The sequence below is a fragment of the Anser cygnoides genome, chromosome 1 (genome assembly GCF_040182565.1).
Source record: "Anser cygnoides isolate HZ-2024a breed goose chromosome 1, Taihu_goose_T2T_genome, whole genome shotgun sequence".
Classification (NCBI taxonomy): Eukaryota; Metazoa; Chordata; class Aves; order Anseriformes; family Anatidae; genus Anser; species Anser cygnoides.
Window position 1 is genome coordinate 136,007,886 of NC_089873.1, and position 19,366 is coordinate 136,027,251.

At 34.6% G+C, this 19,366-nt stretch overlaps 1 protein-coding gene across 10 annotated transcripts in view; it reads left to right on the forward strand.

The window, feature by feature from the left end:
• Positions 1-15,603, forward strand: part of NLGN4X (neuroligin 4 X-linked) — a 200,201-nt gene extending 184,598 nt beyond the window's left edge. For all 10 annotated transcript variants that reach the window (XM_066982656.1, XM_066982657.1, XM_066982638.1 and 7 more), the window contains 2 exons: positions 1,143-1,932; positions 11,479-15,603. In XM_066982656.1, coding sequence (XP_066838757.1) covers positions 1,143-1,932; positions 11,479-12,328 — 1,640 coding nt within the window. In that variant the 3' untranslated portion in view covers positions 12,329-15,603. The remainder of the gene's footprint in view (positions 1-1,142; positions 1,933-11,478) is intronic.
• Positions 15,604-19,366: the final 3,763 nt, after the last annotated feature.

Below are 19,366 nucleotides of genomic sequence, written 5' to 3' on the forward strand. Positions count from 1 at the left end.
GTAAATGGAACAATGAAAAAAATCAACTAATTGCATTACTGAAATTTAATACCCTGTGCAGTAAGTAGTCATCACAAAGGTGTATTGACCACAGCCCACTTTCCCTGTAAATGCTTCAAGGTCTTCAGATATTTTTGTAGCTCTTGCTGTCTTCGGTATTTCAAGAGCTTGAGTGTAGAAACCATGTGCAGAAGAGGCTCAGGCTTTTTAGTTTAAGTAGGCCATTTTAGTTATCTTACCAGGAAAAAGAAGATGGGTGTGATTCTCCAATAAGCTCCAGTTGATCTGCAGTGCTCTGGTGCCACAAAGAAATCCTTCAGACTGGGTCTTTTTTTTTTTTTTTTTTTTTTCAATATTATAAAAATATAAAACAACCAGAACTATTCAATTTTGTCTTATTTTCTTCTAAAATATGCAAACATATTTTAATTCACCATATAAGCATTACTAACACTATATATATATATATATGCACACTCTCAGGTGGTAATGAAAAATTATGTCAGAGGAGAAGGTTCAAGCCTATTAAATTGATTTTAGCAGAGCAGATTTTTTCAAATTATATGATGTATAGCTTCTGTGAAGGAAACAAGAGTGTGTAATTTTCATTTGACCTTTAAACTACTGAAGAATGCATTTATGAGAGTCATTTACATGGCGAAGAGGATATGATTGCTTGTAGTTGCCACTCCTTTAAAGAAATTTTTACAGATTTACCACTGTGTTAAAGCCAGGGGACTAGCATTTAAATTAAAAATGCAAGAAAACTACAGTACAAGCACAAGTTTTGTTCTTGAAACAGTAACCTGAAACATTCATGCTTTCAGTATGTGAGCATCAAGAACAAGAGAGAGTTTAATTAATAGCCTATTACATATACTATTAAAAAGGAGCAGTGAGTAGAACATATAGAAACTGAATTGGAATATAAGAATATGCATTCTTTAGTTATTGTATAGTCAATACATTCTTTGTTTAGTGAATGCTGATTTTATTTTATATTTTATTTTATTTTATTTTATTTTATTTATTTTATTTTATTTTATTTTATTATTTTATTTTATTTTATTTTATTTTATTTTATTTTATTTATTATTTGTAATATATAACTTGATTTGTATTTAAACAATTTGCACCTGCAGGTTTGTTCCAAAAGGCAATCATACAGAGTGGAACAGCCCTGTCCAGCTGGGCAGTGAACTACCAGCCTGCCAAGTACACCAGGATATTGGCAGATAAAGTCGGCTGTGACATGCTGGATACCACTGATTTGGTTGAATGCCTTCGAAATAAGAATTACAAAGAACTCATTCAACAGACCATCACTCCAGCCACGTACCACATTGCCTTTGGGCCTGTGATAGATGGAGATGTGATTCCAGATGACCCTCAGATTCTCATGGAGCAAGGAGAATTCCTTAACTATGATATAATGCTGGGTGTGAATCAAGGGGAAGGTTTAAAATTTGTGGATGGCATAGTAGACAATGAAGATGGTGTTTCCCCCAATGATTTTGACTTTTCTGTTTCCAATTTTGTGGACAATCTATATGGTTATCCAGAAGGGAAAGATACACTGAGAGAGACCATTAAATTCATGTACACTGATTGGGCAGACAAAGAAAACCCTGAAACAAGACGGAAGACCCTGGTAGCTCTTTTTACTGACCACCAGTGGGTTGCTCCTGCTGTTGCCACTGCTGACCTTCATGCCCAGTATGGATCTCCGACATATTTCTATGCATTTTATCACCACTGCCAAAGTGAAATGAAACCAAGCTGGGCTGATTCGGCTCATGGTGATGAAGTCCCTTATGTGTTTGGCATTCCTATGATTGGCCCAACAGAACTGTTCAATTGCAATTTTTCCAAGAATGATGTCATGCTCAGTGCAGTAGTTATGACATATTGGACGAACTTCGCCAAAACTGGGTAAGTCTGACCTTCAGCATTCCTTTTGGTTGATAACATACTACTAAGCTAGTCAACATTCCATAGCAATGGCCTCAAACCCTGATTGTGCTGTAGTATTATAGCACTATTTGGTATGCATGAGGCAGTATGTAACTGGGGCTTATTCATATTTAATACATTTTTAATTAGTGTGTTCCCTCAAACTATTTTTTTTCAGTAGTTCAGTGAGAAGAATAAAGCACTGTATTTTTGATTTAAAAATAGGAAAATTATTAAGAAAATACACATCTCAGGGAAAAAACAGCTCACTAAGATACTGAAAAATCAGAAGAAATGTGTTCTACTTGAAGAAGGAACTGTCACACAGCAATTATGTCTTACAAAAGTAGTTTTATTATTATTATTATTATTATTTTATTTATTTTATTTTATTTTATTTTATTTTATTTTATTTTATTTTATTTTATTTTATTTTATTTTATTTTATTTTATTTTATTTATTTATTTTATTTTATTTTATTTTATTTATTTTTATTTATTTTAGTGACCTTCATAGGAACAGAAACCCAGGGAAGAAGTGGATCAGGCAGACATTGGAAAGATTTTTTTTTTCCCTCTGGTGGCTGTAATTGCTTCAAAGCACTTCACCAGGATGAAGAAAAGACTCAGATATAAATTTTGCTTTGAGAAGGTTGAACGTTTAAATTAATTCTGCTTACAAAATAGAGACATCAAGGTTTTGCTGAAATACAGTTGTAAACATCAAGGAAAGAGCCCTCAAAGCAGCTTAATCTGTGAGCGCCATTAATAATTTCTGCCCACTTTCTATAACATTCCTCTAAAGAATACTGCAGTGTTTTACTTGAACAGCAAGGGCTTTTTTGTTAACCTTGAGTCTTCGGTACTGAATTAAAACAAAGATACTTGTGGCACAAAGGGGCTGTAAATCCTTCCAATGAAAGTTTAATGGCAGGATTGGACTCTGGAAACTGCAGCTTTACTGCAGTGCAGTGAATGGTATGCAGCACTATAAGAAAAATTCAGAGATGCCTAGTGCGAAACACAGAGCTCTAGCAGCCTTTAATGAATCCAAACAATGTTCGAGGGAGGGAGATTTTGCAGACTGAACAAAAACCTTGAGCATGAATTGAGTAAGAAACAATCAAATGCTTCAGGTCACTTTACAAGGAAAAAGAAAGCTTTTGTTGCATTGCATTTTAGACAAGCAGGTACTTTCAAATACAGAAATCCCACAGGGCTACAACAAGAGTGAATGAACTGTGGAATATTTAGATGTTTTTGGAAACAATAAGTCATCAGTTGGATGACTGGTTTTGACAAACTTAAGGACAAAAGCTTGGTTTATGGACAGAGAATGCCGCATGCTGGCTGTACTGCACACTCAGGAAGACTATTTTACCATCATTATGTCTTTATTTGTATGGATCAAGTGTCACATATACGTGGAGGACTTCATATTCTTGCAAATAGACGTGTTTGGAATTGTTATGGAGATCTCTACAGTCTCGCTGTTACATTTAATTTCTTTATGATTGTCCCATGTAGAATAAGTTGTATTTAAGCAATTTTTGAGGAGCTTCTCGCAGTCCCATTACTTGTAGTTGCAAGCAGTTTACAGCTGTTGCTACATGAAAGCTAATTTCAGCAAGCTATACATACCATCACCCAGTTATGAATCCATGGTCATACTACACGTACATAATATAGCAGGTACTTCAGGATAGCCATGAATCATTTCTGAAGCCTCCCTATAGTTGATGAGACAGAAATGTAGCGTTACAAACTTGCCATGTTGTAGACAGAAAGATACATTATTTTAAAAGACCTCTAGATGTAAAAATTAATTTTTCCCAGGTAAGGGGAAAGACCAACTCAAGATACTTTTTTTTTTTTTTTCCCGCTTGTTTTATATGAACAATATAATTATTATCAATATTTAATATAATATTAATTATTCTGGATAATACAGGAGAATACTTGTAGGGAAATAATATTTTAAGATTGTATTTTCTCTGTAACCACTGGTACCTCCAATGGTAAAGGGAAGCTTGTAGCACCTCAAAACAAAAGTAACAGGGCGCATATATCATACAAGCATAGAAACATAGAATATCCCAAGTTGGAAGAGCCTTATAAGGATCATCTTGTCCAACTCCCAGCACCACACAGGCCTACCCAAAAATTCAGACCATATGACTAAGAGCACAGTCCAAATGCTTCTTAAACTCCGACAGGCTTGGTGTTGTGACTACATCCTGGGGAGCCTGTTCCAGTGCAAGACAACCCTCTCGGTGAAGAACCTCTTCCTGATATCTAGCCTGATGAGACCGACGACCTGGAGGTGGATGTTTCCACCACCAGGCACAGCAATGATGACAACTTGTACTGCACCCCCCACACCCCCACACCCCCCCCCAATCAACCGCTCCATCCTGCCTACCACCCCCTGGGCCGCTCGGGAGCCCATCATCGACAGAAGCTGCCTGCCCAAGTCCCCCCCATATACCGCCTTTCTGGGAAACCTCCCTACTACATGACGGAGGAGTCACAGAATCACAGAATCATAGAAACACAAGGTTGGAAAGGACCTACGAGATCATCTAGTCCAACTGTCTTCCTATCACCAATAATACCCACTAAGCTACTAAATCATATCTCGTAGCACCTTGTCCAGGTGCTTCTTGAACACCACGAGGGATGGTGAGTTCACCACCTCCCTGAGCAGGCCGTTCCAGTGCCTGACCACTCTTTGAGAGAAAACGTTTTTCCTGATATCTAATCTAAATCTTCCCAGGCACAACCTGTGGCCATTTCCTCGAGTTCTATCATTAGTTGTCTGGGAGAAGAGGTGGACCTCCTCCTCATCACAGCCTCCCTTCAGGAAGTTGTAGAGTGCAAAGAGGTCACCCCTGAGCCTCCTCTTCTCCAGACTAAACAACCCCAGCTCCCTCAGCCGCTCCTCATAAGACTTGTGCTCCAGATCCTAATGTTTAGCCTGAACCTCCCCTGTTGCAGTTTGACACCATTCCCTCGGGTCATATCATTGGCCACTAAAGAGAATATGGATCGGCGCCTGCCCCTCCACTCCCCCTCATGAGGAAGCTGTAGACCACAATGACGTCTCCCCTCAGCCTTCTCTTTTCCAGGCTGAACAGGCCAAAGTGACCTCAGCCGCTCCTCGTACATGTTCCCCTCTGGGCCCTTGACCATCTTTGTAGCCCTTCTCTGGACACTCTCCAAGAGTTTCACATCCCTTCTGTACTCTGGTGCCCAGAAGTGCACTCAGTATTCGAGGTGAGGCCGCACCAGCGTAGAGTAGAGCAGGACAATCACTTCTCTCAGCCGACTAGCAATGCCATGCTTGATGCACCCCAGGATACGGCTGGCCCTCCTGGCTGTTAGGGCACACTGCTGGCTTATATTCAGTTTGCTATTAACCACAACGCCCAGATCCTTCTATGCGGGGCTGCTGTCCATATATCGAGAGCATATATGGAGAAACCATTCTTCTATCTACACCACCACATGCAATCTGAAATCTATGTGGTGTACTTTGAGGTCCTACAACTCTCAAAAAGTAAAGGGTTGGTGAGTTTGTTTTTTTTTTTTCGCTTTTTTTTTTTTCCCACCATTTATTAAATTAATAATTTTAAATTAATAATTTCCCTTATCATGAACTGGGCATTATTTCTGTTTGTACCCATGGCAAAAAATATGAAAAATCTGTTAAGTGACAGATTTTGCCATTTGATGTTTCCCTGTAGGTGGACCTTAAACAGTAAAACTGTCATTTTTTTTAATTTATTTTATTTTAACGTCTCTGAGATTCTTTGAGTCTCAATGACTGTCCCACAGAGACAACATCCAGGTACTTATTGTATAATTATAGCTCAGGTAGTGCATCATTTTGATGGCTTTTAACTGACCCGTTGTCACTGTTGTTTAATGAACTGCCAAAGCTAGGTTTGGAGGGCAGGTCAATCCTGTAAAATCACTAGGTGTTAAAGGCACAGCACAAAACACAGTGCTTAAATGTGTTTTACTTTGAAGACAGTTACCAGCAAATAAGTGGTGACAATTAAAATGATTGTTTAATGGCAAATGAGTTATGCTTAAAATGAATACTTAGAAGATGTTTTTGCTAATCCTCCATTTTTTACCTTGCTATTATTTTATTATTATTTTGTTTGTTTGTTTTTTACATTCACAGTCCTCTTAGCCTTTTAAAATATTGTTTCTAGCATGGCTTAGAAATAGGGAAATAATTCGTTACAAAGTAAGCATGAGAAACTACATTTGGGATATAAAAATGACATGAATATATGGCTTTTCATTCCACTATGTGGAAAATTATATGTGAGAGCTTCATTAAGAGGTACATTTAAAGCTTTAGTCTGCTGGCAGTAGTACTATCCTACCGTAATGGAAATTTTATATGCTCAAATGTTCAGCAAATATTCAAATGTTTATATATTCAAATGTTAGGACCATGTTACATCCTTCACAGATATATCAACATAGGGAGAGTGAACAATGTGAGGGGTTGTGTGCTAGCCCTTAACAGATAGTCTGCCAGCTACATGCTTGTGAAGAAGGATTTGAAGATTCATACAGTAGATATGAAAACATGCTCTCAAAGGCATCTATTGGGTTTCTAAAAATTACCCTCTTTTGCGTAGTTAAAATACTCTATTTTTGCCCTCATTCATCCAGCTCTGCCTGGGTTGGAGATGGGAAAGATATAGGTTGGAAAGACGCATCTTTGGTTCCTTTTTAAATTGGAAGAATACTCCTGAGTTATTTTACTGCTGTTGATTCCTTATCATCTGAGTTAATAAAGATATCTAAATTTTACATTCAGTTCAGCTTTCTAAAGGAAGACCTAATTAAATTTACAATGATTAAAATGTGTTTTCAAACAAATTCTGTCTCTGAACTGTTTTATGATTTGCATTTCTTTTGATGTTTTTGTCTGAAGAAATAAACATTTCCAAGACTAAGTCTGTTGGTCAAATGAAACCGAGTACTTACAGTATGCTTTCTACAATATTTACAATAGCTGACTGAGAGCATGCACCTTGGGACTTGGTGATAAGTGAGGAAAGGAGATAAGAGAAAAAAAAAAAAAAAAAAAGCCATGCTTGTGTACCTTTCATACCAGTGCTTCAGGCAGGAGTACCTACATCACTATTATTATTGTGACAACTTGAAAAATCGGTGTAAGCATGAAGAAGGTCTACAGAGTTTGTTATTTTTTTTTTGTTGGTGGTGGTCGTGTTTTTTGTTTTGTTTTGTTTGTTTGTTTATTTGTTTAATATGTAGTAAAAAGAAAATAAAGAAATTAAATTATCAATGGGCCTTTCAGTGTCTTAGAGACAGGCTCAGTGTGTAACTATTGAGACATTTTACTCTCTGATGAAGTCAGAGAATGATACCAAAAAAAATGAAACACTTTAAATGCATTAATGTAACAGTTCCATTATGCTGACTAATAGCTAATGCTTTGCAAAAGCACATAAAAGATGAATGGCCTTTTAACATGCCATGTGGAACTTTGAATAAAAGAAAATTTCCTAACTTTTCTTGACATTTTTCCAGCGCCAATATCACCAGGTATGAAATACTCAGTTCCCTCATTTGTCCTATAGGTCATCAAATAATTCACCTTGTGAATAGGAATGTGTGTTACTCTTCAGTCAGCATTCATTGTAGACTCATTTAAGCTTGAGAAAAAATCAATGCTTTGAATGTACATTTGTAGCCCATGAGGTGTGAATTAAATGAAAATAAACAGCAACATGTTAAATTGAGCAAAAGCAGTGTAGATTGAAAGTGGGGGAAAGAAAATGATAAGTGAAATCAGATGATTCTGCATGTTAATAAAAATACTTTAGACACGACAAGAAAGACCACAATATATATTGCACAAGCATTTAATAATGGGGGCATTTTTTGATAGAGAATGTGTTTAAACTGGATCCTGTAAATTATGGAAATAAATAATCAGAGAAAAAAATGAGAAATAACCATCAATTTTGTTCTAGCAATAGGATAAATAAAATAAAATAAAATAAAATAAAAAAGTAAAATTAAATTAAATTAAATTAAATAAATAAAACACTGTCAGCTAGTGGGATTGGGAACCATTATCCATTATGAGATCCATTAACTGAAGAAGTTCAGAACTGAAAACATATTGGTCAGATTATATTTCTATCATAATGATTAGAATGGATTTTTAAAGGAGGATATTTCAGCAGTCTTTTTTCTGTGCCTTCTTGAAGTTAAACCTCAAGAATATCCATAAACTCCAGTGATGTTATAAGCTGGAAAAAAAAAAAAAAAGAGTGAAAAAGGAAATCTGTAATTAAAGTAGCGGATCAAATGTTTTGTGAAACACATAACTGTTTAGTAGAAATGATTACATCTATATTTTATGTTTATAATACTGGAAAAGTATTTATAGTAGGACACTGGAAAAATATTTATAAGAAGATAAACTTTCCAACATCACAAGGAAAAGACTTAATGTGTCATAAGTTGTAACCTTATGATTTTATCACCAGTGAGCATAGAAGGGCCAAGGAAAGTAAAAACCTTCTTATAATGTATAATTTTGGTAAATTAGCATAGGTCTGTAAAAGATCCATTCATTAGTAGATTCTTTGTCTAGGACTGCATTTAGTCATTTAATTTTCTTTTGGAAAAAAAAAAGATCTACACATTCTCCAAAATCAGTGACAGTATTTAGACCATCGGTTCAGTTATTAAGTGATCACTCTAGACTTGATGCCAAAAGTACAATTCTGATACCCTAAGAAAAACAATGACCTGTCTTTAGGACTAGCTGACCCTCTTTTATTTTTTTATTTTTTAACCTTTCTTTTTTTCTGTGCCTTGTTTCAATGGACTTTATGCCCATGTACAGCCATGTAAAAAAATACTGAAATACAGCATTATCCTCACATATCTGTAAATTTCTCTCTTGTGTTTGAAGGAGGCTTCTCTCTCATGTCTGAAGAAGGATGCAGTAGAATTTGCTATTCCTAATAGATACAGTTAAAAAGAAGACATAGAGATGCTGAATAGAAGAGAGGGAAAGAAGTGGAGGTGTTTATTTACATGTTTTGTAGGCTGTAGGAAAAGAGAATGTCAATTTCAAAAACTTTTATTTGCTAAAATCATCATCTCCTGTCATGTTTATAGGTCCATTAAAATATAATCTAAACACTTTGGTACTTTAAATTTAAACACAGGTAAACTTTCCATTACCTTCAACAGGGCCAGGATTCCTCCATCCCCTCTTTCACCTCCACCTGGGGAAGGAGAAGGGGAAAAGGATTAGTCCAGTCAGCTGGACTGCTCAGCTTCTTCATCTCCTACTACAGTGTATGAAGTATAACTCATTTGTGTGAGCTAGCTTATGTCTTTTATAGGATCCTTCCTAGAGTCTTTTGTGCTGTGAATCAGAACAGCAAGTGGGGAGAACACAAGGGGGGTTTTGTGCTGTAGCTCTTCTGGGATTTTGAGTTTCTGGAAAAAAAAAAAAAAGTTTTGCATTTTAATAAACTTGTTGATTTTTTGTTTGTTTTAAAATGTATGCGTTGAGCCTGAAGGTAGATATATTGTACTGGAAAAATATTTTCCTCTCTACATTTGCCAAATCCTTCAGTCTGCTCTTTAAGAACAGAAGAAATACATTTCTTTCCCTCTTGAATGCATGATACAATTCCTCAAACTAACACCATATTAAAATCTACTCCCTCACTGCTTGAAAATGGATATTAATCTTCTAGTTTCGGCCAGGATGAACAATTACTAAGAAACTAACTTCTATTTTTTTCAGAATTTACAGGATTTGTCTAATTTTTACTCTGTAAAATATCATCAAATAATGTAAAATAATTAAAAAACAGCCACAGTTCTAGAATTCTTAATTTATATGTTATTGAGATGGGAAAGATTTGATACACGGTAATATGGGGGGAAAAAAATCCCACAAACATAAGTAAAACAAAGTACTAAAATTTTATAGAAAAAAAAAATTTCAAAAAAAAAAAAAGATTAATTCTTTCAAGTAAAGAGGTGAATGCAGGAATCATAAGATTATTAAACCCAATTAGCATGTTATTCGAAGAATAGTTAAGGAATAGCTAGTAGTTAATGAGTAACAAAGGAACACTAAACTAGGCAATCATGCTCAAGAGCTTTTGAAAACTGAAAAGGAAAAAAAAAAAAAAAAGGCTTTAAAATCAGTAGCAGTGAGCCTTGGTATTCCCAGGACATATATGACAGTATATTGGAAGAAAAGGAAAATATTAAAATCATTTTCACACAAAATAAAATAATGCATATGGGAATGGAAAGGAGAATGGACGGTTCTCAGAGTAATGCACATAAAGTGAATCCTATACTCTCAGTATAATTTATCACAAAGTCCCAGAAAATATGCTTTACTACTATAGAAGATTCAAACTCATGCAGAACAAAATATTACACTATGATTGTTGTTTTAAATCCTGTATTTGTCCATGCCCAGACAAAGTCATATTTATCGTGTTTAACAAAATTATGAACATACATGTACACCAACCGTATTTAAATGCCTTTGAGTCCATATGTTTGCTGTTATTATAAAATGTTTTGAAATGAAAAAAAAAATAGGAAAAGCGTTATTTCAATTAAATATTTGGATTAACAATTTTAAAATTATCTCTGTGCTACTGTACCGTGCTACTCTTATCTCTACTGCTACTTAACTACTATAAAACTTGTTGACAGGTAACATAAGTTCATCCCTAGAAGCTGGGATAGAATTAAGACTCACTGTTCTAAGTCCATTAAGTATAGATATTTAGTAGTACTGAGCACAAGGCAGTTATCTCTTAATGCAAATGATGGAATGATTTGTGACATAAAAATAGTTCAAAGGCTTTTTCCAAGAGTAGGTCTCTGAACAAAGGGGTATTAACAGCTCAGTAAAGGAACAGAAAGACAAATTGTACCCCTTTACACGTATTAGCCTTACTACTTCACATTTTGAAGTTTTTAAGGTCATATACAGCTGGTATAAATTCTCATGGTCACATGGATTTCCAACATTGCTACAGAGATTAGATGCTTATATTTATTGCTTGCAGCAGTGGAAGTAGTGGTACCTTAATGTCAAATCTTGAGAAGACTTGAAACTACACCTTTACTAACTATGGGGGAAGATAATTAGTACCTCTCTAAGACTGCTTTGGAGTATGAGACTGACTCACAGAACTCCAGATGAGCTTTTGGGAGCTGAACACATCCCTTTTTCTGTTTTTATGTAAAGAAATATTACAGTGTCTGTATAGTAAATATATTTGTTTCTTTTGTTTATATATTAGCATCTGTTGTAAATTTGGGGAAGTATTTCTTCTGTTTTTAGGTTAAGTATAGGATATAAGGATATAAGGATATAAGCATAGGATTAATTAAAAGACAGAGGTTTTTATTGTTGTTGTTGTTGCTATTTTTAAATAACTGTAATATTGCTTGTTTTTATTTTTGTAGAGATCCAAACCAGCCTGTTCCACAAGACACAAAGTTCATCCACACAAAACCCAACCGCTTTGAAGAAGTAGCCTGGTCCAAATACAATCCTAAAGATCAGCTTTATCTCCATATTGGCCTGAAACCCCGAGTTCGTGATCACTACCGAGCAACAAAAGTTGCTTTTTGGTTGGAGCTTGTTCCACACCTTCACAACCTGAATGAAATATTTCAATATGTTTCCACAACAACTAAAGTCCCCCCTCCTGACATGACATCATTTCCTTATGTTACCCGACGTTCTCCTGGTAAATTGTGGCCAGCTACCAAACGCCCAGCAATGACACCTGCCAACAACCCCAAACATTCCAAAGACACCCATAAAACAGCTCCTGAGGATACAACAGTTCTGATAGAAAACAAGCGAGATTACTCCACAGAGTTGAGTGTCACCATTGCTGTGGGGGCGTCCTTGCTGTTCCTCAATATTTTAGCTTTTGCTGCATTATATTACAAGAAGGACAAGCGGCGTCACGAGACTCACAGGCGCCCTAGTCCCCAGAGGAACACAACCAATGATATTGCGCACATACAAAATGAAGAGATCATGTCCTTGCAGATGAAACAGCTGGAACATGACCATGAGTGTGAATCACTGCAGGCCCATGACACGCTGAGATTAACCTGCCCACCTGATTACACACTCACTTTGAGAAGGTCCCCAGATGACATCCCACTCATGACTCCCAACACCATAACCATGATCCCAAATACATTAACAGGAATGCAGCCTTTGCATACTTTCAACACGTTCAGTGGAGGACAAAACAGTACGAATTTGCCCCATGGACATTCGACCACTAGGGTATAGCTCAGCCCTTCCACTATACCCTCACAAGCCACCTGGAAGAAAGAAAATAAATAAATGGAAGAAGAAAAAGTTATAATACCATCCATTGAACAACTTGTCCAAATATAAAGTAAAAAAAAAAAAAAACAAGAGTAAAAGAGAAGGACAGTCATTATTTTCTTACTGATCCTTCCCACAGAAACTCTCTGATATTAAAGATCAAGTACAAACCCTGTGAAATGTGAAAAGTGTACATTGCTGTTACGATACTGCTTTAAGATCTCAACCCCTTTAATTGAAAGTTGAGTCCAGAAGAAATCACTTAAAATGGTGTTTTGAGTGTAACAAGCAGAGTCTTCTGGAACACAGAGCCAGTGACTGTACAGGTGTTTGTTCTTTTTTTTTTTTTTAATAAATAAAATAATAATAAAAAAATCTTTATGTGCCATACCATGAATGGCCCTTGTTAAAACAAAGACATCACCATGGGCTTTTTCCCAGCATATGAAGCTGTAATCCAGATGGGGGAAATAAATAGAATTTTATTCTTAAAAACAAAAATTAAAAAAAAAAAAGAGGAGGACTGACTATGCAGTAAAATACGTATAGTTCTGTGCAAAGAGATGACTTGCCAGCCTGAACTATATTTAAAGAAACTTTGTAAAAATGTACATAGCTGTGAGTTTAAAAACAACAAAAAAGAAGCTTTTATCGATGTCTTCAGTTTGAAAAGAGCTTTTAGAAAGATTGTGCATTCAGTTGTGACCTATGTGTATATACATTAGTCATATCACCTCTGTTTCCTCCAGGCCAAAGGAGGATTTACTTCTTAATTACTAGTAGTAAACTAAAATCATGCGGTTTTTCTAACATGTTTCATTTATATGAGGCCATGGTGTCATGCAGAGGATACAGTTGTCTGTGTGACCTGCATATTTTCTCCTACAGGTTACACTAGTGCATGTTAAAATATTCATAGGAGATTTTTGCTTTTTTTCTGAAACATTTTATATATATATATATATAATTTAATTTTGTGTTAGCCTTTATTAAATTGCAACACAGCAATGGATCAGAAAATGGAAAAAAAGATATGAAAAAAAAAAAACACATTACTATAATAAGCTTGTTGAACTGAACCAAGAGACATCCAATAATGTATATACAAAGAGTCCAGTTTGTAGTTCTCGGTTATTGTGGTACATTAGGAAGAGTTTTGTGCCCTGACAATATCTAAGAAAGCTTATGTTTTGGTCAACTTTTTCTGAGGAAAACTAATTCTATATTCACCAGCAGTTGCAGAAGGGTCTCAGCTGAGAGAGCACCTTCTCAGCTTTACTAAACAAACAAACAAACAAACAAAACAACAACAACAACAACAAAATGAAAGTGGGGAAATGGTGACTTGGATGGATAGCTGTTTTTTAAAGTTTTCAGAAAGAGTTCAGAAATTATCATGGTTTAGAGAACTTCTCTGCCTGGCTTTGTCCTTGAGAGGAGTACATACCTATCAGAAAATACTTTGCTGCTTTGTTACACAGCAATCACATAGTTGGTGAATATGATGGAGACAGAAGCAGAGAATTCATCAGATGTCTTGCAACTGAATGTAACCAAAAATTCCAGATAATATCAGTCAGGAAAGGCAAAATTCTTAGCTGATTTTTCCCTTTTTCCCTTCCTTCACTGGAAAACTAAGATCCAAGCAGAGCTACCAAACAAGAAATTTAGGAGTTTGATTCAAACAACTGATTTGAATGTGAAAAGCTAAAAATAAGTTCTCACAGATGAAGATCACTTTGTATTTTAGAACGTTACTGCATCAAGAGATTGTAACCAAAGATATTTGAACAAAATTGGTCTGCACTTGAACATGATTATCCCAGATGTATTTTGTATTATAAATTCATGACTAAGCTGCATCAATACCATATGTCCCATAAGAATCTAACACAGGATGCCTTGTACCTCTTTTTGTTTTCTATACTTTTTTTTTTTTCCTAATAAGACATCTTGGAATAGTCACTTCAACAAAAAAAGTTGAAGACCGAGGCCTATTCATCTGAATGACTCCTTGTCGTAGCAGGCAGTAAAACATTCTGAAGGAAAGAAATAAAAAGAAAGAAATAAAAAGAAAGTTAATGACACTATAAAAACACAACATGTGGATTGTATAATCCCTTATATGTAATAAATGCACCATACACCTGACCTGGATACGTAGGTTGGAATGTGGTGAAGCAACAAGCCCAAAGTACAAGTAGTAGCAAATGGAAAACCATCTTTTTCACTGATCCATCACATAATGTTGATTAATGCTGTCTGTATACCAGGCCATTTCCACCACCTATGTAATGCCTCAGCTGAGATGCAGCAGCTCGTAACTCTTAAGAAAAAAAAAAAAAAGTGAAAAAAAAAGAAAAAAAAAGAAAAAAAAAGAAAAATGAAAAGAAAAATGGTAATGATGCTTGGCATCATAATCAGTTGGGTATGTTTGTAATGTGAATTACAGTATTTGTTTAGTACTTCCAATTGTCTTCTGCTAGCAATATGTACAGTACTGTGTCAGGCTTGTGACATTTGGGTTAAAAAAAAAAAAAAAGTTCCTGTAAGTGAATGATTTTAGCTTTTAAAAGTAATTATAATCAAGTTGATTTAATAATTTAATACATCTGGAATGATGTATGATTTATAGAGGGAACAGATTTATAGGGTCTTCATAGAATTCTATAATAATGATAACAAAATATACTTTACAAACTGTAAAAGAAAAACAAAAATACTTTCCCAGGCTTATATTCTTGACCTTAAGAGGCACGCAGGGTTTAATGGTTTCTTCTGTTATTGTTTTGCGATTTTTTGTTTTTTGCCTTAAGTAATGATAGAAGATATATATGGCTGGACACATATGTATAAACTTTTCAGCAGCATTTTTAATAATAAAATATCACAGTATTTTCTAATGCTTTGTGCAAAGAACTACTTGTTCATCTTTTTTTTTTTTTTTTTTTTGTAGAAAGTCTTTCGGAGGTATGTTTTCCGCCACATCTCCTCTTCATTATCTAATGTAAATGATGTCTTGATACACAGTACAGAAATATTAAAATAACAGAGGTTGCACTTTTAAGTTAGCTTTGAGTTTTCATGTCTTTTGTAGTTCTATAAGCCTACCAGTAAAAAGAAAGAAACTCTGACTATGACGATATAAGAGAATAAGCTCCATATAGTTATTACCTGTATGCACTGCAACTCCCACTGAAGTAATAGTTTAATTGTTCTTTTAGTATTTTCTATAGCACTGAAAAAAAGCTTAGGTAAGCAGCTTCCCATAGTGGTGTATAGCTTAGCAGCTGAAAAATGTTACCTTCCAAACTAAAGTTTAAAATAATTCAGAAAAATTAATGCTTTTAGCCTCCTCAAGGAAATATACTTTAATTTAGTATTTAAAATTCAGATAAATTACTTTATTTTATTTTTTTTTAAGAAAAAATATGTAGGAGTAGCAATATAAGCTACTCGTATATATTTAGAGGATTTACATATATTGCAGGTATGCCAATATCATTTTTCTTTTTAAAGTTGAGTAAGCAAATATATTTTTTTCTTTTATGCTGTTAAATTCCTTTTATCAGACAGGTTTCTCTTCACTGGAAAGGTACATAGATATTTTAGCAACGTTTGCTGGATATTGTTTGCTTTCTGTAATTATTCTGTTGAATAGAGGTACTAACAATAAGGTTTGATGAATTTTGAGTATATTATTGAAGAGTATTTGCAAAAAGCAAATTCTGAATGATTCATACCAGATTTTTGATATGAAAAATCAAGCTTCTGAGATAGAAACATATTATGTGCCTACTGACCTAATCAAGCAGCTTGAATTTTGAATATTCAATTTGTATATAAAGCTTTTGCAAATAAACTGCAGATTTAGAATTGTTCAGCAAATATGTTTAATTACAAGTAATCTCTGAAATTTCACAGCTTGTTTTGAGATAATTCATACACAAGAAAAGAGGCTATAATTGTGTCATTTCTGTGAATTGTTCACCTTAAATTGCTGGGTGAACTCAATAAATAACCTTTTTTTTTTTTTTCTTTTCAGTTAATGAATTTCACATTAAAAAAAAAAAAGCTTCAGAAGTTTCTTCACGCTAACTAAATATTGTGTTGTTTTCTTTCTTTACTGTCTGAAATATAAATCTGCAGATTAGTATGTTCCTATTTACACTTAAAAGTATGACAATTTAATGGTATTTAATATCACATAAAAAATCATACAAAAGAATACCATGACAATTATGTGCTTGTTTCAGATTTGTAGTTTTGCATCTGTATTATTTAATTATTGTCAACTGTTTCTCGTATTTTCATCTACAGCTGTTTGACATCACAAACCTCATCAACCTGAATCTCTCCAGAAGCCATTAGCAGCTGGTAAAACCTGGGATTTTCATCCCACTAGAAATTATGATATTATGTATTTAATATCATAATATTTTAAAATATTTCTCAGCATCTCACATTAGACTGACAAGTAAGGTATTGACCTTTTATGAATGCAAATGAAAAGGAAGGGTTTTGGAAATGTCTAAATATCTTGCTTGAGCTGTAGAATAATAAACAACATTTCACTTTGGGATGCAGTTTTGATTCAAACCATTTTGTTTGGTGTTCAGCTGTGGCCACCAAGGCTCTCACTCTGTCTTCTAATAGTTGTGTTTTTTAAGGAAGTTATGCTTTTATAGTCTTTTATGGCCTACACAAACTAGTTTATCCAAATTTTTCTGTGGTAAAGAAGCCCAAGCCACTCAGAGATTACATGGATACAAAACAGTCATAAAATCAAATCAGAGAAAGAATTTTGTTGTAAGCCAAATGACCTGACACTTCCCTGAGATAAAGTGGTAATTAAGGAGAACATGCATTAGTATTGCAACAACTGAAATGTAAAATAAGCTTTTAATACAGCAGGTACATTCAATCTATTTATTTATTTATTTATTTGTTTATTTAAATTGAAGGTTGACAAATGTTTATAACATCTACATATTCCCAATTTCCTTTTCTGCCCCTTTCCCATAAAAACAACAACACCTTACCAGCCAGTTCTAGTCATTTCTGAAATATCCACTTATGTAAATGGGAAATTAAACTAATGTTATCTTTTTCTTTTCCCTACTACATGTGGCTCTCAAATACTGAAAGCATAAAAAGTTCTTCCTCTACTACCTCTTTTCAGGGACTATAGTTTATCCAAACACTTCAGAGTAGTCCCATTCCCCAAATTCCAGGTTTAATTAAAAAGGCTAGAGTCAGAACAGGCATATACAGGCTTAGACTAGAGAGCAGAGTTATGTTTCTCTCCAACAGCAAAACATGGCACAAAAAAATATTGTGAACTTTATTTATGCTTTATTTAAAAAAAAAAAAAGTAATAAAAAAAAAAAGTAATAATCTTTTCCAGAGACCACTTTTCCTTCCCTCAGCTTGCGATGTATGATGTAACACTTTTTGTTCTATCTAACTAAAGTTTCATGTCATCCCATATCTTTTATCATGAATTCATCAGATACTTCCCTCAGAGGTACAGATATGTTTCCATGATGTTTTTTGCTGTCACATCAGTTATGTTTGTCACCAGATTTGTTCCGTTCTGTGCTGTATGACTAAGAGAGTATTTTTTCATTTGTCATTTTCCTTGCTCTGTTTTAGGTGTCCAAAATGTTCCAGTAAAGGAATATTTGCATAACAATATATATAATCCTTGAAATGCCTCAATCTGTATGGATGTCTGTACTTTATGTCAGCCCAAGAGTTGTGGTTTGACATGGTGTATGTATTTCTTAGTGGGAAACGTCAGCTTGAAGCCAGGTCGTCCTGTTACTCTGCTGTTTAGATCATTGCTATTATTCATTGTCAGCATTGTTTTTTTCCTATATTGATCTTGAATCAAGGATTAGTTAAATTAGTCTGTCATCCTCTCGCCCAGCAAGATTTCTTAAATTAAGCTGCATCATCAGAACATAAAAAATCTTTCTAAAACATTTATATTTCTTAAATCTTTTATAAAATATCTCCCATCAGAGCAAACTAATAGGTGTCAGGCACAGATAGCCTTGTATGACAAGAATTCATGGTGTAAGTGGGTACTGGCTCCCACTTGGTGAAGAGACTTGTTTCACGTATCTGTGGAAATAAATATAGTTATCATTAACATGATTTACAATGTCATTACATTGCATCAAATTAAACAAGACCTTAAGGTAAAACTCATAGAAACTGCAAATACAGAGGACCACACTCTCATATCCTGCATTAGTGGTTATTTTGTAAAGGCAACAACATGCAATTTGATTGAGAGAAGTTGCATGACTGTTTAGTACACTTCAGTTACTGGATATCGAACTTCAGAAGCTAAAGTGGAATTTGTATATTTTAGGAAAAGAAGATGATATTACAAAAACATTTTTAATAGAGTTTGTGCTTTAAAGACTGCCTATAAGCAGTAGCAAAGAAATTGCAGGAAGAACAGTTTAAAATAAATAGGAATCAAATGAACATTGTTTCTAAATGAATGTGTCAGGCAGAAATACAATATGATATAATATGGTAAGATATGATCTTAGTGTGATGGATTTCTATGTGGAAGGTCAACAGAAAAAAAATACTCACTCAAAGGATACATTTTCACAGGGACTAGTCAAATGAAATCAGTACAGATGAGATTATAATGGGATTTTGACAGAGACATTGTATCATAATGCTATACCATATGGGTTTAGATACATTAAACATAATCTATAGTGCTCATCTCGTTATTGAGAAGTATAAAAATTAGATCCCAATATGCCCTACATTTGCCAGGCAATAGTGTTGCAATGGTAGATAATACAGCAAAGCGGTATGTGCAGTTGTGTCAGGAAATGACAAAATAAACTTTCAAATCACTTTATTCCAAGCAAGGCAATGTACCAGACTCAATAAAGAGGTAATAATGAAAGAAGCAAGGTACGGGTCCTGTCTGGAGAGCCATCCTCTATGTAGGGGCTAACAGAG